General features: G+C 39.3%; 1 protein-coding gene across 1 annotated transcript; it reads left to right on the top strand.

Moving 5' to 3' along the window:
• The first annotated feature begins 10757 nt into the window (after positions 1-10757).
• On the top strand, positions 10758-11495 carry LOC113316364 (uncharacterized mitochondrial protein AtMg00810-like). Its single transcript, XM_026564562.1, has one exon. It carries the CDS (start codon positions 10758-10760, stop codon positions 11493-11495), a length of 738 nt encoding a protein of 245 aa, XP_026420347.1.
• Positions 11496-23676: the final 12181 nt, after the last annotated feature.

Raw genomic sequence — 23676 nt, 5'->3', positions numbered from 1 at the left:
AATGCATTGGAGTCTTGCTTACAACCTCTCGGCGTTTTGACTGGAGACTGCATTGGGACGAACAACACAAGGAAGATAAGGAATGGTTATGGTCTCCTATATTATATCTCCTAATTATATCTCCTATATTATTTCCTAATACCCTCCCTCAAGATGGAGCATGTAGATCAGGAATGCCCATCTTGGATAATAAAAAAAAATGTTATTGATAGGTTGTAACAGTTTGGTGTTACAAATGAGAACTTTTACAGATGAAGAGTAGTGTGACTAAAGGATGTTACAATTAAGCGTTACTGAAAAACGTGTTACAGAAGCGTAACAGAAGAAAATTGTGACAGTTTTGTGGCAGAGGTATTGCAGAAAGCTGTTAAACATGTTGGAAGAAGTGAAGTGTGGTTGAAGAGTTTGTGAGAGAAACTTGGAAAAATTACAAAGTGTGACAGACTTTGTGTTAGTTATTGCTTGTGGCAGAAGCGTAACAAGAGAAAGATTGTGAGAGAATCATTAAGAACAAAGAAGTGTGAAGGTTTCGCAACAATAGCGTGACTGGAACAAGAGAAGAAGAAACAACATTCATGTTGTGAAGAAAAAAAAAAAAAAAAACCAAGAGTGATGAGAAAAAGAACAACAATAGTAGGTTAAAATCCTATGAGTTGTCGAGAGAGTACACAATGTATTCTATCGAAGAAACCAAGAAACCAAGAGTACAAGAAGTATTCTACCGAAGAAATGAAGGGGACCGTAATGTCCTTAAACTACGAAGAGGACCGAAATGTCCCTAAACTACGAAGAGGACCGTAATGTCCCTAAACTTACGAAGGGGACCGAAACGTCCTTAAACTACGAAGAGGACCGAAATATGTCCCTTAACTACGAAGAGGACTGTAATGTCCTTAAACTTCCGAAGAGGACCGAAAGATGTCCTTAAACTACGGAGAGGACCAAAACGTCCTTAAACTACGATCTGAAGATTATTTTTTTTCGCAAAAGCGTTGAAAAAAAAAAGAAGAAAAATTTCTTTTGTCCAAGATGGGCATTCGTGATCTACATGCTCCATCTTGAGGGAGGGTATTAGGAAATAATATGGGAGACTATAATTAGGAGATATAATTTAGGTTAGTTGGATTTATACTTCAAGAGAGTTCTAGAAGAGTTCTATTTTAGAGTTTGGTTTATGTTAGGAAAGTGTCTATGTTTAGAGTTTGATCTTAGTTAGGAAAGTTCATTGAGTGGTCGTCAAGTTTGTGAACAATATAAATAGGCTGTTGAGCCATGAAAGTTGACACACCGAATTATTATCAATGTAGTCTTTTATGCTTCCGCGTTTATGCTCTCCTCAAACTAACCTAAATTATATCTCCTAATTATAGTCTCCTATATTATTCCTAATACCCTCCCTCAAGATGGAGCATGTAGATCACGAATGCCCATCTTGGACAAAAGAAATTTTTTTTCTTTTTTATTAATTTTTTTCTTCTTCGTCAAACTGACTCACTACTGCCATCTTCCTTCATGAAAGACTTGTTCTCCGTTCTTCCTGAATTTCTTCAAAATTCTGGATACTCATCAATCTTTTCATATCAAAAGCAGCATCAATTTTTCCTTCTTCTTTACAGCATCTTCTCGGTTTTAAACTTCACAAACGAACCCAATCAATCGCAAATTCAACTCCGTCTTTTCTGTAACCTTCAATTCCGTCTTTTCTATAATCCCATCAGGTTATGTTTTAACGTTTGGCTGCAACCCATCACACATGAACACAGCATCATCATCGTTCAAAGGCTAGCACCAACAACACTTCCCTGAATCCCACTATATCTAGCCTCAAGTATTCTGCCATCAGATTCGAAATCCAACATCCATTCATGTCTTCTCTTTAATCCACTGCAATCCCCTTCGTTGTTGTTTCCAATCGCATCAGCAGCAAAACAAACAACCAAACACCAAAGAGTTCAACAAAATAGACCCAAGTCGAGCAAGAGTTCCTCCCATATCTTGACTGCAGCTATCTTCCTCACGTCATACCCATATTTCCTAATCCAATACAACTTCTAAAAATAGTTCATCCACCATTCATCATGAGAACACCAACGACAGCACAAAAACTTCCTTGCTGGTTTCCCTGATGATAGTCTTCATTAATCACCACCAGCAACAACCTCATGGCATACTCGATATATTCCTATCCAACAACCACAGACCACCATTAATGGCAGCATGATCGATCATTGATCGTTCTTCATCATTACCAGCAGCAAACTACACAAGAATCACCTCTTCTTCATTGTTCTTATCGTTACGAAACAAAACCATCTTCTTCCATGGCAACATACTTCAATTCATCTAACCAGAACAGCAGGATCGGTTTCGTCACCTTTGTTGACTGCAACACACAACATCAGTTAAGCACGTCAACGGAAGAAGACTCCAATTAACGGCAACAGATTCCATGACTTGCTTCTTGTCTTATGGTTCATGGGATAACCCTAACCTTCACGACACAACTAACTCATCTCAGTTTTCTTGTTATATCAACAGCAATCACCACCTTCCATCAAAGGAATTCAATGGCATCAAGCTAGTTTCAGTCCCTGTTTCACCATCTGAGATGCATCTCTTCGGCTCAATTTCGCACACCAGCACGACTTTAACAAGTCTTCTTTTGCAACCTTCTCGTTCAGGAAAAACTCAACTACGAACAACAACAACTTTTTTTTTTTTTTTTTAATCTAAAAACCCTAAAAATATCATAACTTGAAACAAAACTACGTACCATGAATTCTCTTTAACTCTTTCTCCTTCTCCTCTCTCTTCCTCTCACCTCGCTCTGATACCATGTTAAGGATCGAGCAAGAGAGAGGAGAGCATAAACGCGGAAGCATAAAAGACTACATTGATAATAATTCGGTGTGTCAACTTTCATGGCTCAACAGCCTATTTATATTGTTCACAAACTTGACGATCACTCAAGGAACTTTCCTAACTAAGATCAAACTCTAAACATAGACACTTTCCTAACATAAACCAAACTCTAAAATAGAACTCTTCTACAACTCTCTTGAAGTATAACTCCAACTAACCTAAATTATATCTCCTAATTATAGTCTCCTATATTATTTCCTAATAGGAGAACTTAAGGTAAATTGTCAATATTATGTTAACTTTTTTGGGCATTTACTAAAAAGAAAAACTAATCTAAGTTCAATATGTGACAAATTTCTTATGTTAACTGTTTCAGGATTTATTCGAGTTGGATGAAATCCGTATGAAACCTACCTTGCAAACTATCTGCTCTGGTGTATTCAGGAACAGAAAGGCTAAATGGAAGCAGCTGGCTTTACACCGTACGAAAAACATGAAGATCGTATTAGACATAAGCTGATATGTTAAATGAAAGGGAATGGGAGGATCTGGTGACATTTTGGTCCACGGATGAAGGACACCAGGTATGGGTGAATCATCTTAGTCTTGTATATTTACTTAGTTGTTTAATTTATTTTCACATTTATATTTAGTTGATTTTGATCTTTGTATATATAAGGTATTGTCTGAGCGTAACACTATTATCCGAAGTCAACAAGTAAATAAACACACAGGGGGTAAAAAGAGCATCGCAAGAAGCGTAGCTGAAATGGTAAATTTTATTGACTGAAAAACATATTCATACATGAACTATGTCTTATTGAGTTTACGTATACTCAAATAGAAGTAAATGGTGTTCTTGTTTACCATGGAACTGTGATAGACCGATAAAAACAGTGGGGTTACGCCAACTGAAGGTGACGTCTTCATCGAATACCATACAAGTAAGAAGTCCAAAAAGGATATGAACCCAGTTTCCGAGGGATTCATAGTAAGTCGTGATGCAATATTTACTTAAAACTGTTATGATCTTTGCACATGTTTTAGTTGGCAATATCTACCATTACTTATTTTGATTAGTAATATCTACCTTTACAGGTCCAGATGAGAGAACGAGCTGGCTTAGACGAGAATGGCTTCGATGAGAATGGTCTGCAACAATCTATCCCTGATGATATCTATAAGGAAGCAGTACCCGCAGCTACAAGACATCGTAAACGTGCAAGAGCTGTAGAAAATGATGCCACGTCGTGTGCTAGTTCTGGCTACTCTTCTAGAATAGGAGAGTTGGAGCAACAAGTGGTTGACCTGAAGGACATAATATCTGAGAAAGACAAAGAGACAGAGAGAATCATTGGAGAAATGAGCAAGGAAAATGATAGAAGATTTAAGGAGTTTGAGAAGAGAATGATGGAGAATGTGGCCTCCCTCATGTTCAGACCAGAACAGTTTTTCAGACCTCAAGAGCAAGTATTCATGCCTCAACATCCACTCTATAGGGGTGCAATGTCAGATCCACTCTATATGGCTGCAACGTCAGATCCACTCTACAGGGCTGCAACATCTAGCTGTAAGTGTTATTGTACTCAAATGCATAAATTTCTGTTGGTTAATAATATTTTACAAGAATACAAATTAGATACTAAAGGAAAAGGGGAATTTAGCTTAGGACTCATATCAGGACTCTACATGTTGTGGATCAGAACCCATCAGTTGCCAATTTCTTAATTTTAGCTAATTTCCTAGACTCATCGTCATTAGAGTTAACACTGTAGCATTTATGTATACGCGATCAGTTCCAGGTTTTATAGCATGACATTACCAAGGGAAAAGAAACTATCATGAAATGGATAGATTTCCGAACAGTTCAAGATGTGGTCTTTTGTCTGAGAGTTTTGAGTTACAGTAGTAGTGCACTTATACCACAAAGGATAGAAGTCAATATCATTAACTGAAGTGATTATAACCTTGAATTAGACTTGAGTAAAGAATGCTGACAATTGAATTTGATTATTCTATAAGTGTTGTTCTCGGACTTGAATATGATGAACTGCATTGTATGCTAGGGAGGGAAAATTTGCTGAATAATGACTGTAGTTTTGTACATGATGTGTATTTAAGCATTTCACGTCTCAATTTTTGATAGATTTTTTTTTTTTTTTTTTGATTTGTTTAGCAGGAGAACCTGGTTGCAGCTCTAGATTGCATTGAACACTCATACAGGTTAGCTACAGTTGGAGATCGGATATCTATATGTCCGGATTGGAGTATTAGGTTCAAAAACATAATATGTTTTCTTTCGGACTTTCTTGGTTCTTTGTCTTGTCTCCTTTTTTCTTGTTTTTCTGAAGCAGTTGTCTGCTGGTCTTGGTTACTATGTAAGAGACCCAATGTGACTTATAAAACATTAAAGTTAGTAATCAAATTATTTTGTAACTAATGTTATTAATTAAAATGTAAATTAATTTTTATTTTCTTTTATTTAAGAATTACAATATATTTGGTTCATTAAGGTATTGCAACAACCATTTAATCCCATATTGCATCAACAGAGAGTCTTGCATAATGATAGGGTAACATAGAGCTGCGCCATTCCCAATCCTATATTAAGGCTAAGTAAAGCAAATAACATAGTGTGCAATAGACAAAGCAATAAAAAGCAACGAGAGTAATTCGTACATAATAAAATATCATCACATATTGTCAAAATGCTGAAAATTTTACTAATAAAAATAAGTACCATTACACTTACCTAGCAGGGACGGAGCTATGTAGAGCTCAGGGATGGCCCCCGCCCCCTTTATTTTTGGTTAATTCATTGGTGATCCCTTATAATTCTTACTAATTAAAAAAATCTCTTAATAAGCTCTTTCTAAATAAATTTTATTTCAAATTCGCCCCCTTTATATGGAATTTCTGGCTCCGTCCCTGTTTACCTAGAGATCTCTTACTTCGTGTTGCAGCTTCTTGAGTTTTTCAGTGTTTCCTGTCTCCTCACTTGAACGTGCTCATTCACCAGATTCCATAGTTTTTGTATCCTTTTCTCCTAGTTCTTTTAATGAAACTAAAGTACTCTTGTGAGGGGATGCCTGAGAAATAGACTTCCCAAAACGGACATCCATTTTGGCAAATGAAGCATTTGAAGCATAACTAACTATAAATTGTGCTAATACCACAGCACAAAAGCCTACCAGTCTATGTAAACGAAAATGGACGTTAGAAGCGACCGTTGAAACAAAACCTTTGACTCCAGCTCCAGTCATTATTATCTTTATTCTTCTTTAATAATTATGTGTCACCATCACCAGCAACGTAACCAAATGTAGCACTTAGAAAATCACCTAAAAACCCTAGTTGAATACCATAATATGGAACAGTAGCAAGTGTCAAACAAGGTGGTGGTGCTGGAAGTTGACTAAACTTTTCATTAGCCAAATGGAAAGCAAGAATAGAGTGGTGACTTGACCAATGAATTTCATATAGAGAAGATCTAACGGCTGAATTTCCTTCCGTGTTTTAAAATTGGGTAAGGATTCTATTCGTCCTTGTTTGCCTAAAAAGAGGGGAGATTTTGTCTCCTTGGATCGTCAGAAAACATGACAAATTCAGAATAGAATGTGCGGGTTGACCTCTGCATCAAAGCAGCATCAGTTTCGGATAGCATTGCTGCAATACCGAACAAAATCGACTTTGAGAAACTTTTACTCTGTAATAACCAACACAACAAAAAGCCCAAAAGAGAAAATGAAAAAACAAACAGTGACACTGCAAGGATCAGTGGCCAGAAATAATAAACAGAAAGGAAGAAACAACGACCATATTAAACATGAAAACTATTCGGGCACTTGGTTCAAACAGCTAGAAAAATCAACAAGTGTGCCTAATGTCAATAGATCACGCGACCAAAAATGACGTACCTAGAGGCATAATTATGGGGTCTAATGCTAACACCTGCTCAAATCAAAATTGAATGCTGATAGGAAAACATGGCCAATAAGAGAGGATCTTATATCAGATAGAAAGGAATCAAGAACCTTGTGAGGAACTATCCAGGCACAAAAAACACAGGGTCTTTTTTTCTCCCTCTATATCTAAACAGCATCACTCCCTTTGCATACATCAGCAAGGTTCTGCCTACAGTCAGGTTCTCACGAAACAGCCTTTTAATTCGCATTTAGTACAAGAGGATTTCATATCTGCACTCCATTACCAGGCGCAAAATTAAAACTGTACTGGATGCCAGACTTGGTACTACGCTTGGGGTTTTATTCTGAATGTACCTTTTTTACCCAACTCCGTGGATGCTCTCAACATTTATATGATTCTAATAGATTAGATATTATCTTATTTCCTTTCTTAGCATTATTCTCTCTTTACTGTGCAGTATTCTCAATTACCGTGAGATACTCATTGACATTCTTTTGACATATAATAACGAAGGAAAGAATGGAAATCTCTCATGGGAGTTTCACCATTATCCAAGATGGTATCATCCTAAAACCGATCCATCAATCCCTCTTCTTTTCTTACACAAAAAAAATCGAATGGCCGGTGAAACGAAAAAGTTACATCCAGCCTTTGCTGTCACCAACATCAAAACTCTTATACCCATTCTCCTGGACATCAAACAGGATAAATATTCTTCGTGGGTTTTTCTTTTAGAACTCCATCTCCAAGATCATAATCTAGTTTGTCTCATTGACGGGTCAGCAACTCCAACAGATCTTGATGCCGCTACCGTAAAACATCTAGATGCACTCTGTCGCCAGTGGATGTTCTCTACCATGGCCAAATATTTGATGCTCACCGTTCTCAAATCAGGCAAAACTTCTAAAGAAATATGGGATCACCTCAAGAAGCTCTTTCAAGACAACAAAGGCAGCCACGCAGCAACCCTTGAAAGTAAGTTTGTTAACCTTAAATTTACTGACTGTAATGGTGCTGATGATTACTGTGATAAACTTAAATCGTTCTCTGACCGATTAAGTGATCTCGACTTCCCGATGAATGACAAGCGTTTGGTTATTCAACTTGTCAATGGCCTTCCGGAGGAACACAACACTGTTGCATCTTTCATTCAACAGTGCATGCCTAGTTTTGATTCTGTTAGATCTCAACTGAGAACGGAAGTGATAAGGCGTTCTCAACAAACTCTAAATCCTACACCGATGGCACTGGCTGCTGCTGTCTCCCCTGTGCAGCGCCAAAATCAGCGACAACATCGTCCCAGCAACAGCAAACGTGGTCCACGACCACCCTCCAGCGGTAATGTTAACTGGACCCAAAGCCCAACGGCCCAACCACCTCTCCTTCCAACTCCCAGCATGCATCACACGGCCCAACTGACTCCAGCCTACTCCCGTCAGCCCAACTACCAGCCTCACTGGTATCCCTACTAGCCTGTGCCTCCCTTCCCATACCCTACAACCCCTGCTTGGCAACCACGCCCTCCACAACAACACCAACAACGTTCCCAACGCGCACGATCACCTGGATTAGGTTGTGGCCAAGCTTACTTCACTCCGGACACTGAAGTTCTCCAACCGAATGATATTGCAGAGGCATATAGCTCCATGAGTCTTCAATCTTCTGATGAATATTTCTATATGGACACCGGCGCTACCTCACATCTTACTTAAAATCCAGGTACGCTGCATAACGTTTTCAACTCTAGCAATGTTCGTTCTACTCTAGTTGGAAATGGAAGTAGTATACCAGTTACGGATAGTGGTACCAAGTTCATACATCTTCCTTCTCATCTTCTTCATCTAAAAGATACCCTTGTTGTCCCTGACATTATCAAAAACTTAGTGTCTGTCCGCAAGTTTACTACTGATAATCATGTGCCTGTTGAGTTTGACCCATCTGATTTCTCTGTGAAGGATCTGATTTAGAAGAAGACTATTCTACGATGTGACAGTTCTGGAGAGCTTTATCCTATCACCAAGTCCATCGTATCTCCTCCTACTCCGCTCTTGCCTCAACCTATCTCTGTTGTTGTTTGTTCGCCAGATGTTTGGCATAACTGGCTTGGTCATCCTGGAAAAACTATATTAGATGTCTTACACACCTTAAGTTTTATTTCGTGTAATAAAAATTCATGTTCTCAACTGTGTCATTCTTGTCAAGTTAGCAAACATGTTAGATTACCATTTTTTGAGTCCAAATCCAATACTTTTGCACCCTTTGATATTATTCATAGTGACTTATGGACCTGTCCATCACATGTTGAAACCGGTTTTCGATATTATCTTATTTTATTGGATGATTTCACTAATTATCTATGGGTTTATCCTTTAAAATTCAAATCTCAAGTGTACACCAAATTCTTGGAATTTCACTCTTTCGTTAAAACTCAATTTGAGTGTGACATAAAAAGTTTTCAATGTGATTTAGGTCGTGAGTTTGATAACCCTTCTTTTCATAATTTTGCTCATACAAATGGATTTGTATTCCGTTTCTCTTGTCCTCAAACCTCCTCCCAGAATGGCAAGGCTGAGCGTATGATTCGTCGAGTTAACGACATTACTCGTACTCTTATGTCTCACGCCTAAATTCCCTCCAAATATTGGGCCGAATCTCTTAACATGGCCGTCTATATTCATAACATTCTTCCTACCAAAATTCTCCATTTTCGATCTTCTGTCTTTGCTCTCTATGGTCGACAACCTACATATGATCATCTTCGTATTTTTAGATGTCTTTGCTATCCTAACCTTTCCTTCACCACACCTCACAAACTTGCTCCTCGCTCTACCAAATGTGTCTTTCTTGGTTTTCCTGTCAATCATCGTGGTTATCGTTGTCTCGATCTTACCACACATAAAATCATTATCTCTCGTCATGTAACCTTTGACGAAACTGTCTTCCCTTTCGCAACAACTACTCCCATCGGTCATACAGACTCAGAACCCTCTCCCTCACCTATCCACCACTCTTTTGATGACACCCTTGCCTACCCGTCAGCACCTCTCTCATCCCCTTCGTCTGTTGTCCTCAGTTCCCCTATTCCATATACTCCTCCTCATAGGCGCATACCTACAGTGCCTCCCACTTCTTCCACTACCACATCTACTAGTCCAGCTCCCACTTCTTCCGCTACCACATCTACTATTCCAGCTCCTACTACTTCAAATGAACAGCCTACAATCTCTATTCCATCTGCCTCCCCTAGTTCAGTTTCTCCAGTTCTCACTCTTGTACATCCTCCCACTGTTACGGCTCCACCCATCCCTCCTCCCTCTCGTCCGGTCACTCGGGCCTCCCGATGCATTTTTTGCCCCAATCACAAACTCAATCTTCATGTTCAGTCCAAATATAAGATCTCTCCGTTGCCTCGTTCCCACCTTTATGCTCTTTGGTACCCTAACTGGAATGCAGCCATACTAGATGAATACATTGCCATGTTGAAAACTAATACTTGGGAACTTGTTCCTCGGCCACGAGATGCGCATGTTATTCGTTCTTTGTGGCTTTTTTGCCACAAATTTCATGCCGACGGTTCCTTGCAGCGTCACAAGGCACGCCTAGTTGCAAATGGTAAGTCCCAACAAATTGGAGTTGATTTTTTTGAAACGTTTAGTCCGATTATCAAACCAGCGACTATTCGTACAATGCTTACTATTGCCACGTCACGTTCTTAGCCTATACATCAACTGGATGTCAAGAATGCGTTTCTCCACGGGGATTTGACTGAGACAGTTTAGATGCATCAGCCTCCGGGTTTTGTTGATCCTGAACACCCTGATTATGTATGTCGACTTCGTTGTTCACTTTATGGTCTAAATCAGGCTCCTCGTGCATGGTTTCAGCGATTTGCCAAGTTCATTACCAATTGTGGTTTTCGGGGTAGTGTATGTGATCCCTCTCTCTTCGTCTAACAATCCGGATCCGAGATGGCATACCTTGTTTTATATGTTGATGACATCATTTTGACAGCAAATACTGATCATCTTCTTGGCAAATTTATTACATTGATGAAACGAGAGTTTGCCATGACTTACTTTGGCCCGCTGCATCATTTTTTGGGTATTTCTGTTAACCTCTCATCTTCAGGCCTCTACTTGTCTCATTCAGTTTACGGGAAGGACATCATTGCTCGTGCATCTATGAAAAACTGTAATCATGTGGCCACACCAGTTGATACCAATTCGAAACTAAGTGCAACATCCGGTCCTGTGATCGAGGATCCTACTTTATACCGAAGCCTGGCTGGGGCTCTTCAGTATCTCACCTTCACTAGACCAGACATTTCTTATGCAGTTCATCAGGTTTGTTTGTTTATGCATGACCCTAGGGAGCCTCACATGCAGTCCCTTAAGCGGATCCTTCGTTATCTTCAGGGTACTCTTGATCATGGCTTGTTCCTGTCTGCTACTACACTCACTGGATTAACTGCTTATTCTGACGCTGATTGGGATGGGTGTCCGGATTCCCGTCGATCCACTTCCGGATACTGCATCTTTCTAGGTGACAACCTAGTTTCCTGGTCTTCTAAGCGTCGGGAAACTTTCTCTCGCTCAAGTGGTGAGGCTGAATATCGGGGAGTGGCCAATGCTGTTGGAGAGACTACTTGGCTTCGCAACTTACTTCTTGAGCTTCATCTACCTCTACGACCTGCCACCATTGTATAATGTGATAATGTCAGTGTCGTCTATATGTCTGGTGATCCTGTGCAACATCAACGCACCAAATATATGGAGATTGATATACATTTTGTTCGTGATCGCGTTCGTATTGGTGATATTCATGTACTGCACATCCCCTCGGAAAATCAATATTCTGATATTTTTACCAAGGGCCTTCCACGACAGCTATTTACTCATTTTCGTGCTAGTCTGAGCGTCTTCTCTTCTCCTGCTCCGACTAAGGGGGTGTAATAGATTAGATATTATCTTATTTCCTTTCTTAGCATTATTCTCTCTTTACTATGCAGTATTCTCAATTATTGTGAGATACTCATTGACATTCTTTTGACATATAATAACGAAGGAAAGAAGGGAAAGCTCTCATGGGAGTTTCACCATTATCCAAGAGATTCATATTTTAAGTCACACAAAATTTGAGATTCATATTGGACCCGTTAACTAGTTTTCCACATGAGGACTTGACAAGCTAAAATGATTAATGGACAATCTAATTAGGCTTGTTGTATATCCACTCTCATCGCGACAGTCAATGCAAATCAAAAATGATAGTTTCTCTTTCGCGTACCATGACAAGGTTCTGCCCGAAAGTATTCGTTATTCTTATAAGATTTACTAACTTACTAACACAGAACTAAGGCACTATATTTCTCTTATTAAACCAGTTCAGAACTTTGAAATTACTAATTAAAACTTAATTAAAGTGATAGCCATACAAGATTAAGCTGAGAAGTAAGGTAACGACCATCAGTAAAGCTATCCATTTTCCATGTTTGTTCCTACATATACTTTCTCAGACTTTGTTTTCATAGATGTAACAAGTTTACTAATATAAGCATCAAATTTCAATCAAACAGAAAATTTGCTAACACAGAAGCAAAGATAATATATATATATATGCACATCAAATTTCCTCCCTACCATAGTCTCCCTAATCAAACAACAAATTTGCTAACAAGTTTATCACTAGATTCACTACACAATTTCAATTGAACGAAATTCTAAAACTGCATCATGTTATCTAATCAGAAAATGCTTACAATTTTAACGAAGGATGTCAGTATATACTTACTTAGAGATATCTTGCTTTTTATTGATGAATTTTAAAATGCTTCGTACAAATTTTCTTACTTTGTTCTGCGGCTTCTTCAGTTTATCACTGTTTTTTGTCTCCTCTCCTGAACTTGCTCTTTCACCTGATTCCATTGTTTTTACATATTTTTCTCCTAATACTTTTAGGGAAACTAAGGTATTCTTGTGAGGGTTTGCTAGAACTAGAAAACTAGACTTTCCAAAACTCACATCCGATGAAGCTTTTGGATCGTAAATACAAATTCTGCTGTTTTTATAGTACAGAAGCCTACCAGTCTTCGTAAACCAGATGGCTGCGATATGGAACTGCGTAAACTAAACTCTTTACTCCAGCTCAAGTCATTATATTTATATTTATTCTTCAATAACCATATTTCGCTACAACTGGGATCGGGACAATAAATAACACCCAGAAAATCTCCAAAAACCCCAAGTTTGATAGCGAAATCTGAAACACAATGTCGTGTCAAACAAGGTGCTGGTAATGGGAGTTCCCTAAATTTTTCATCACCCAAATTGAAAGAAAGAATAGTGGTTCCTTTTTTTCCCACCCAATGAAAAACTCCATTTGCAAACTCACCAGCAACATTTGTAAAACGGTGCATATAGACGTCCCTTGTTCCCACATTTCGCCATCCAGTACCGCTGCCAAGAGTATATATCTGAACAATTCCAACATTTGAGTACCCCCAAACCCATTTATCCGGACAACCTTGTACCCATTGGTCGAAAGAATGAAACCAAATCCAGTCAACTAGTATTTTCCTTCAGATTTTGGAAGAATAATATACTCTCTGGTGATTGGATTACAGATACACGTAGTAGCCATGGACCATGAATCGAAGCAAATTAAACCATTACATGAGCTAGCAACATAAGAACTCCAAATGGAAGGTTTAAATTCATCCTTGTTGTTCTACTAAAGGGTGTCTCATAACAATTCTCATCATACTCAGTATAATAAAAAAATATACCCCCTTGAACATAAGTCAAGAATATAAAACTTAACTTACCAGAATCATCAGCAGAATTCAGACGATTGGAGTGCATTTGAGAGAAAGATTGATGACGAACAACATCCCTCAAAGGTTTGCAAACCAATTTGCATTCTATAGCGGATTCAGTTGGTAACCTAGTTAGAATTTCTAACATAATCTCTTCCGGCAGATTGTTAAACTTTCTCATAATGGAACCCTTTGTTTAGAGAGGATTAAATTGAATTAGAATTTACTTTTTTAGGGTTTCTAATGAGAAATGGGTTTTGATTTTGGAGATCAGAGAGTGAATGATAAATAAAAAGTGAAATGGTTCTTCATTTGGATCTGAAGGTTTATGTAGAAAGACAATGATGCACAAGGGATTCTGTTACGTGCGAAGATAAATATATACCTGCTTTTATTAGAAAAAGACGACATATCCCAAAGGGATGATGTAATTCCATATGCCATGTAGTGGACTACATCCAACGAGGTAGCAGATGAATTAACATTTTAGGGGGGATAACAAGAGCTTTTTCTTAGAAATGATGAGAATTACCTAGGGCTTTTAATAGATTATAAACATTTCAGGGGAGGCGGGAGAAACCCCTGGCTTCCACTAAGCTCCGTCCCTGTAAAGGTGCACAAACAAACATAGACAAAAAGATATACGTGGTTCAGTATGATTACCTACGTCCACGGGGTGAAAGGATGAATGTTATTACTTCTCTTCTTTGGTTACAAGGTGTTCTCTCCTTCTCAAATGGTATAACTCTCAAACTCTCCAAATGTCATGATGCCTCTCTCCCTCGACCAGCCTTTGTATTTATAGGCCAAGATTGAAATACAACAGAATTACAGTGTTGGTCACATTACATCAGTCTAGATGTTCCCTATCAGACCTATGTTGGTGCTTGCCCATCTTTCTGGTATGGCCGATAGAGTCTTGATCTTTGATAGTTCTTCACCCGAGGCCGAGTCCTGATTGTCTGGTTAACACGATGTCGCCCTTCTTTCTTCTCGTTCCTTTGTTTGACCATTTTTCTTTGTCTTCTGAGTGCTTTCTGATCGTCCGCCCGACCTGTCAGAGGATAAGGGACACGTCACATCCGATAACTGTTGGGCCGTCACGTCCGACCCACGTGACACCTCGCACTTTGCGTTATTTGGTTCTATCCTGTGCTTCGCCGCTCTTTCCTCTTCGGTGTGTCATAGCTTAGGATCTCTCCACCTAGCCATGTGGATTATTTACACCTACATTTATGCCCCTTCTTTCGCTCGTGTGCTCGACACGAGGGAAAGAAAATCGTTCCATCTTCCCACGTCCTTGAGCATGCCGAGAATTCCGACATGCATTTCCCCACTAAACGTCCCTTTATGACTTGTAACCGCTGCTGTCGGTCGAGGCGCTTCATCCTATAAATATCTCCCTTTATGTTCTCTTTCCTCTGTTCGCCATTTTCAGAGAAACCAAGCGCTGCTCCTCCTTGTTCTTCACCTCCCTTCCTTGCTGACGCCATTAACTCCGGTGACCTTCTTATCTTCTCAGTTTTCATCTTCGCTGTTTCCATTGGTGAGGTTTGCGACGGTCGTGGTTGGTTCCTCTTTTTACTTCTCTCTTCATCAAAGTTCATGTTTCTTCGTTTGCTCTTTGTCATGGCTACTTCTTCTCCGTCAATGACTGAAAAAATGTGCGTGAGTGATACCTTCTCCGAGAGCGATGTTGTTTCTCTTGATTCCTTATTTTGGCTTGAGAGTCCTTCCCATCACGATTATCGTGCTATAAATTCCCTTTTCCCTGATGATTCTCCTTCTTTTTCATGTAGGGATGATAAGAGAATCTCTAAAGACTTGTCTTATGATGAGTTTATTGACCAGTTGAAGGAAGAGTTCGATCTTCAAAGCTATGAAATGACCCTAGTCTCGGGCCAAGCGGGTGTGTTTAAGAAGACCGATGTCGATAAGCATGAGAAATCGTCCGAGGCGGTCATCGTTACTCGTGGGAAGTTAGAACTTGGCCTTCGCTTTCCTCTATACAACCCTGCCAGCCCTTTCTACTATGAGGTGTTGTCGCAGCTTCGTCCATATCAGGCCTTGACTCAGTGGAATGGAAACACTTTCCGTCTGACGAATGAGTGGAGAGACCAAGGCGAGGGTCATGGATCTACGGCCTATTGGTCGACCTATAAGCCTGGGGACGCTCCCGATTATACTTCGGCCGATTGCTGGTTTTATTGCTGGCCCTCATCGTCAGAAATCCATGCCCGAGGGTGTTAACAGATTGGTGCTAGATGCAGATCCCCTTGGTAAAGGTTCCAACAAGCTTGCTCGCCACACCAATGATCCATATTGGGACCGAGTTCCAGTACTTGTTCGCGGCCAAATTTTGCATGTTAGCTTTCCTCCTCCTCAATTTCCTGCAGAGCCTTATCCATTCTAGGTGATTAATGATGATAAGGTATGTTGTTTTTTCCCATTTTATTTGATTCCTACTGTATCGTCTAGGGGTACTGATTACTTTCTTGTCGTAGGTTAAGCCTCAGGGCGAGTCTACCAAATCAGATGCTATTTACAAGAAAAGGGGTGATGGCACAAGGGTCGACGAAGATATGGGGAAGGTAACAAACATATAGTTTTTTATTCTAAGTACATGTACTTGCCCCTGTTTTTTTCCTTCACGTGTTTTGACGCTGAACCTTATGCATAAGTTCCCTAGGCGCGAGCATGAAGATGTTGGGGGGTCCGATACTCGTGGTGGTGAAGGTTTGGTCCCAAGGCGTAATCCTCATCGAGGGGAAGGTGGCGGCAAAGGGCGTGGTACTGAAAAGTTCAGACGTTGTGATCGATATCCCCGATCAAGATGATGAGGACGATATATTTGGGGACAATCAGCTGTTTGATGAGGATGCTGGTGGTCACAAGGAAGCGGAGGTTTATGAGGAGGCTGCTGTTGTGACTCCTGGCGTGCAGTCAAGTGTTCAGGGGACGACTAAAACATCACTCCAAAGGCTGCCCCAGAAGCCTGTTGGATCTCCGTAGGGTGCCCAGACATCCTTTACCATATCGGGCCCTATTTGTGATTCTCTTGGCGCATTGAACTCTGAGGAGTTTTGCTCCTATAATGATGAGCAGATGATCGCTGTCGTGCCCCTGTATCGTGATATCGCGCCGGTTTTTGATAATGTGGTAAGTGATTTGTTTGCATTTTTTTCTTTTTGGTGTTATCGGGCCCTACAAACTCGCCTTGGGATGGGACCTGTAGTCGCTGAATCGGTCGAGGTTGGAAGATGCTCTTCGCCGACGAGAGATTAGGGAGTCGGAAGCTGCTCTTCAGCAGGAGAAGGAACGATCCCGTGATCTAGAGATCAAACTCGCCGATGTGCAAGGTATAATGTTTACAATAGTTGTGTTGATCGAGTTCTTCGTACCAATATCCTGAGTCAAGTACTATTCTTCTAGCCGAAATATCTAGTATACATCTAGGCGCTGCTTCGGAGTATAGGCTTATGAAGAGAAAGTGGGATATCGAGAAAGATCTTATGGAGAATCTTCGACAATGAATTTCCAATAAGGATGGGAAGATAGACCGACAGGAGGCCGAGATCCAACAACTTCAAGAGGAGTTGGACAGATATCGCCTGTTTGAGTATGTTCCCGAAGAGATAGATAATTTACGAGCTCGCATGGGCATCTTTTAAAGACTCGCTGCTGAGAAAACATTACTGGACGATAATCTAGAAAGTCAGAATGGCTGCCTGAAGCTTCAAAATCGAGATCTTCACGAAGATCGACGACGAATTTTGAGGGAAAAAGATGTGCCCGAGCAGTCCAATCGAGATCTTCTTGAAAGGGCTAAGGGTTTCGATAAGCTGTCCAATGACCTAGAGTGGACCCAAGCCCAGTTATCGATGCTACATGGGTCTTATAATCGTCAGAGGGACGAGTGGAGTGATCACAAGAAATATTGCCCCTCGGATGAATTCAATGAACAGTAATGAGTTAACCTTGAAGCTTTCCAAGGCCGAGGACGAGTTGGCCAAGTCTGTGGAGTCGTTAGAATCCGTTTTGCCAATTCTTTCAGGTCTCTAGAGTGCACGTTGGGGCGGCCTTAGGACTTAGCTAGTTTGTTGCTTTTTCTCCGTATTCTGCCATGTTCCATTTTTAACATGTTTGTAATGTTTTGTTGCAGCCGAGCAAGGTCGTGCCAAGGATCTGGAGCGAGATGTAAAAAATCTCGGGAAGGAGGTGGAGCAGTGGAAGAAGGTCGAAGGTGAGGTGAAGGTGAAGCTCCATGCTGCCGAGGCGAGGTCCGAGCAGCTTTCTCAGCAGATTGTGGACGAGAGAAATGCTCATCAGAGCGAGCTTTCCGAGGCGATCAAGGACGGTGTGAACGAGTACATCGCGCAAAAGCGCCGCGAGGTCGCTCAGAGGAGGAGGGGCCGGTGCTGTTCCACCCAAGAGTTGATCGTGTCTTTTGTAATTCTGCGTCACTAATTTTCCCTTTGTCTCGGGTTGTAATTCGTTTGAACACTTGACCCATGTTTCTTTTTGTTGGGGTTTTGTTCCGTGAAGATTCCGGAACTTACTAGAACATAACTTGGGTGTTTCCCAAGTTATGTGGTTTCCTAGTTTAGGATTTCCTAATTAAGGTTTGAGGCTATTTTTAGGAGTTCTAAGACTTGGGGAGCAAGGATTTGTATATAAGAGGGCTTATATTGTGAATAGAAATCCATTTTCTTGGAAATTCTCGTGACAAGAGAGATCGAGGGTTTGAGAATGTGAGCTTAGGCAGTTGCAAAAAGGCTTGACATAAAATAATCATTCAACCAGCAATCACATTTTCCATATAACAGATCTACCATCAAAATTGAGTGAACAACTACTCACACGATACATATAAAGTCTAAAAGCTATTTGGAAATTGAGGCCCATACTAAATGAGGTTTAACAAAAAAAATAAATAAATTAAGGTGTTGGAGCAAACTGCAAAGTTTGTCTATTTTATTAGCTAGGAAAGAGTTGGTTCTCTGTTAATAACTATATGTTTTAAATCTAATTCTCGCTGCCATTTGCAGTCCGGTGGAGTATATGGAAGAATTCAAACATCACTAGTACAACAACAATAGAGCTTAAAACACTAGGGAATAGTGGAACGTAGTAGCATACTGATCCTTGTAAAAGTATTTTATTTTATTTTTTTTTTTATTTTGTCAAAAGAGAATAAATAAAATCTAGCAGTTGCTTGAAAGTTAAAACTAAAAAGTGGCGTAGTTATAGTATGCGACTGAAGAAAAGGGAGGTTAGCACATCTTGGAATTTGTGGAAGTTTTGTTCGGCAATGTAAAAGGCCCACAAAAAAATATACTCCCTCAGAGCATCCACAGTGGACGAGTATAACCAAAAATTTGGGATGAGATCGTGACGCAGTGGGACGGAGTAAATATCAAATCCCAGCCAAAGATCAAATTCCAGACCATATTTGGTCGCGACCAAATACCAAATCCTAATATAGTCGGGCGTAAATTTAAAGTACGCTTGTTGCTGGGCATAAATTTAAAGTACGCTTGTTAACGGGCGGAGATTTAAATTACGCCCGATGAAAATTCAAATTAAAAAAATAAAATAAAAAATGAGGCGTAAACTTAAAGTACGCCTGTTGATAGGCGTAAACTTAAAGTGTGTCTGGTGATTGATTGGGCGGACATTTGAGATACGCCCGATGAAATTTTTTTGGGGCGGAGATTTAAATTACGCGCGACCAAATTTTAATCGGGACCGTTACGTGACAACACGGACTAAACCCAAAATTTGATCTTTTTTTTGATCTTTGATCTTTGGTTTTGATCGCACCACTGCAGTTGCTCTCAGCCTATTTTAGAAGGGGAAGGGATTTTTTTTAGTATCAAAATAGATAAAGATTTCCATAATTTTCACACTTTCTTCCTAATTTGACCCTGCATTCGAATCAATGACAAAAAACAAGGAACAAAAAACAGGAGATTTAAATATTTCAATAATTATTATTAAGGGATATATATGGAAAAAAATTAATCTCTTTCCATCTTTTCAATCTACGTGAAAACACCTTCCCATTCATCTAAAATAGAACGGCGGGAGTAACAAAAAACAGCCCTCCCTAGGATAATAGACTACCCATATTATATCAATCAACTTGCTCATTCCGTTTCAAAATAATAGTCCAAGTTCATGTGCAATTTATCCATAAAACCAGCTTATTATTTTGAAACGGAATGAGTAGTTCCTTTGCAACATTTATTTCGTTCTTATTTTATCATCTTCTAGTTTGGGAGTGAGTTAAAATAGGGGATTCCAGATTTGAGCAGTTAATAATCTATCAAACTTTAACTGCCAAGTTGTCTAGTCTCTGGAAATTATATTTCTTATTGTCTCCCCTTGTCAATTATCTCTATTTAAAATTATCTAAAACATAGACCCATTCTTATGGGTATCGAAAAAAAATATTGTTTGGCATACCAGGTGGCATGGCAAACGAGTTGCACCGCTATGGGAAAACCACTGAGCGACAGAGTTTCTAGCGGTCGATATTCTTAATAATACCAGCGATAAAGTTTTTATCGCTGGAGGTTAACTCTAGCGCCAACGGCTAGTTGTTTATCGCTCCTTTTCTTAATCTAAATTTCTCTATTTCTCTCTTTCTCAATCTAATTTTTTTTTTTTGAAATTTCCCAAATGACACAATGTCAAACCCAACTTGATTCGGCAACACAACTTGATTTTTCGGGAATAGTGCTTGAAGGTGCCATTAAGAAGATATGTGATAGTTACAAAGAAATAAGTAAGAAGCAAAGAAATCTCCAAGTTTTGGATATCAACCAAGTCAAAACCGCAACTAAGAAAAGGAAAAGAGAAGTTCAAGGCAAGGAAAATCAAGGCAAAACAAATTTGAAGGCAAGGAAAACAAAGGAGAATCCGTTCATGAGCGTATTGATTGGAAATTTGGTGAAATGAAGAAGATTAACAAGATGAAGAAGATTGTCCCAATTTTTATTTTTAAAGTCTATATTTCAAATCATTATTGTCTAGTTTTATGTCTTGTAAAAAATGACTATTTAGTGATTATATCGAAGTTTAATGAAGTCTTTTTCCTAGATGCGATGATATTCCACACGACACCTACCTCAAATTTCCATCATAGTTGCACCATCTGCGCGACACCTTTGTTGAAATTCCATCAGCGATTCACCATTCCTCAAATTTGGATCTTCTTGATGAAATAAAGTAACAAACCTAATAACTTCCTTACTGATTATACAGAAGCGTTGAATCAACTCTAAAACATCACGATTGTTGAGATTCACTGTTTTTTCTTGAAATTTTCCATAAATCATTTGCCATATTGTTTCGAGATGTAATGCATTTCCGGACACAATCTCCTCAATAGAAGAAATTAAATATAATTCTTGCAAATACATTCATCTTCGGCAACAATGAATTTTGGTTTTCGCCTAATTTGACTTCTCCTATTTTGATTGCTCAATCTAATTTGTCTTCTCCAATTTTCATTATCCACATTGGCACGATCAATAGCTGTTTGATTTGCGTCATCACGTTGGTTTGCTACGAACTCAGCGAACTCAGCAATGTTCATATTATCATCCATACTCTCCGAGGAATTGGAAGAGTGATGAAAATAATTAGAGACTGAGAAATTCTAGAGAGGTTTAGAAATCATGGTGTGAGTTGAAATGAGATTGAAATTAGGTATTTATAGAGGGGAAAAATAGTAGTCGTTGGATGAAGATCTGATAACCGATGGTCAGAGAGGCGAGCGGTAGCTTGACTAGCGCTGGCGACTTAAAGACCAGTGAGCGCTGTATTGACCATCGAGCGATGGACACTCTATCGCTCGCAGGAAATTTTTTCGTGTATGCCTATATATTAATAACTGGCATATAAGCATATGAGTTTGGCATACCCATCATGAGTGCATACATGCCAAATATCAATGTTTGGCATGTTCATAGGAATAGGCCTTAAGGTTTATATTTTGTTGCTCTGGTTGGTGCCTAGTTAGCAATTCGGGATTCGGCAAACGTACGGAACGGCAAACGTACGAGTATTATACGGTTTTATAAAATCCAGATTCGGTCCAAAATTCGGTCAACGGGACGTGATTCGTCAGTAATTCGGAACGGCGTACGTACGTGTATAATTCGATTTATAAATGTGAGTTCGGATCTGAAAATTCGGTATCTATATATAACAAATAATTTGTATTTATAAGGTCATAGACCAATTTTTATGCATATGTGTGAGTTATTTAAAGAAAAAATAAACTTAATATGATGATATTAATAATATATACAACATTAGTTATCCAAGAGGACGTCGTATGGTGGTTTAGATGCTTGGTTAGTGAGTTTGAGATCTCTCTCACCTTCACCTTCAAATCTCTTCAGTCGTTTTTGTTTCATAAAAATTACAACACGTCGAATATTCGGTCGTGTATGCTCGGAAGGCAGTAAAGCCCAAAAAGTGGAGTCTTTGAAAAATAAAAGCTAAAGAATTTATGGCGAATTAAGCGGACGTATCATTCGGAATACGTAAAATTCGTGAACGGTTCGCGAATAATCCGGGAATGCCACATAATACGCGACTTGGGTTCGGAGTTGCAAACGTACGCGAATAAGACGGTAAGATTCGTGATACGGAAAAATTCGCCATTAGTCTAATAATATCGTCTTTTACTGTACCAAATTGTCACTCCAATCTAAAATACCTAATCCCGTCACTATACAGGAAATTAAAAGCAGCATCCAGCGTCCTTTCACTTTATATATTTTTGTGTACATTATCACAGTTGGAATGTGTGAATTATTTTTTTTAGTCCCCGGGCATGGATTCATGGTTCCCTCACTGAGAGGTTATAAATTTTTGCTGCGCCTCCTAGTATAGTGGCGTGTACACAGTAGTTAGCATGGAGTAAACATGCAAATTTTGACCGAAGACTGTCTGATAGTGAAAAATTGAAATGATTCTTCTTCTTTTGGTTTGAAGGGTTTATGTAGGAAGACAATTGCGTACAAGGAGTTGTGTTTGTTGATCGAGATTAAAGTATCTGTACTTTCTGTTATTTTGATGGGGAAGAGATATGCGTATCAGTATAGTTGAGACTTTGTTTGTTAGTTGTGAATGGGGTATGCCAACCCTATATGATTGCACCACCTTTGTAACGCTGCAGACATTGATTACATTACAACGATTGCCACAAATGTAATGGAGGTATTACATTTTAAGGAGGTTAGTGTTTGCTCAATGAAAATTGCCCAATATTTTCTTTTAGTGTTACGTGCTTAGGTTGTCTAGGAAGTTCTAAGATTTCCACCAGAAAATGCAATAGCTGGGACAAATAACATGGGACAAATAACATGGGACAAATAGGAAACAATGAATCCACTCTCAATCATTTTACCTTTCCAACCCAATACTAGAGTTATTCCCTTCCCACCATTCCGATTGTGCAATTTTTTGTCCTAAAATGGTCCCAGCCCCAGTTATCCCAACTGTAACAATGTTGATTCTCACCTCCAAGACGCATATAGTGGAAAAGGCTATAGTAGAAGTAGTTATCTACTCCTTCCAGTCTTCCACCAATCGACCAACCATATAGCCTTCACAATTTGAGTTCTTTTTGTTTGTTTTTGTTTTTCAATAATTTGTTTAGTATTTCGTGTTTCGGATGTCTTGTTTGTTTAGATTTGCAAGTACCGTCAGGACACATCAGTGGCATTATTGCCTCAATCATAAAGTTTTAGTGAAACATATACTACTGATTTTATAACATGTCCATGTCGTGTCAAGTCCGCATCCCGTAATCAGGGACGGAGTTATGCTGAGGTGGTCCCTGTCCCCCTGTATTTTGTTAATTCATTAGACATTCCTTGATGTTTTTGTTATTTGGAGAAAAATTCCTTCAATAAGCCCCCCAAAAAATATATGTTTTATACATTAACCTCCCTTTTGAAAGATTTCTGACTCCGTCCCTGCCCGTAATTCTCATGCTCCAATCCTGGAGCTACAAACCGATGGGAGCTTAGGCTGTTGCGAAATCTCTTGAC

Source organism: Papaver somniferum, chromosome 10 (assembly GCF_003573695.1).
Source record: "Papaver somniferum cultivar HN1 chromosome 10, ASM357369v1, whole genome shotgun sequence".
NCBI lineage: Eukaryota > Viridiplantae > Streptophyta > Magnoliopsida > Ranunculales > Papaveraceae > Papaver > Papaver somniferum.
This window is presented reverse-complemented; position numbering and strand designations above follow the sequence as displayed.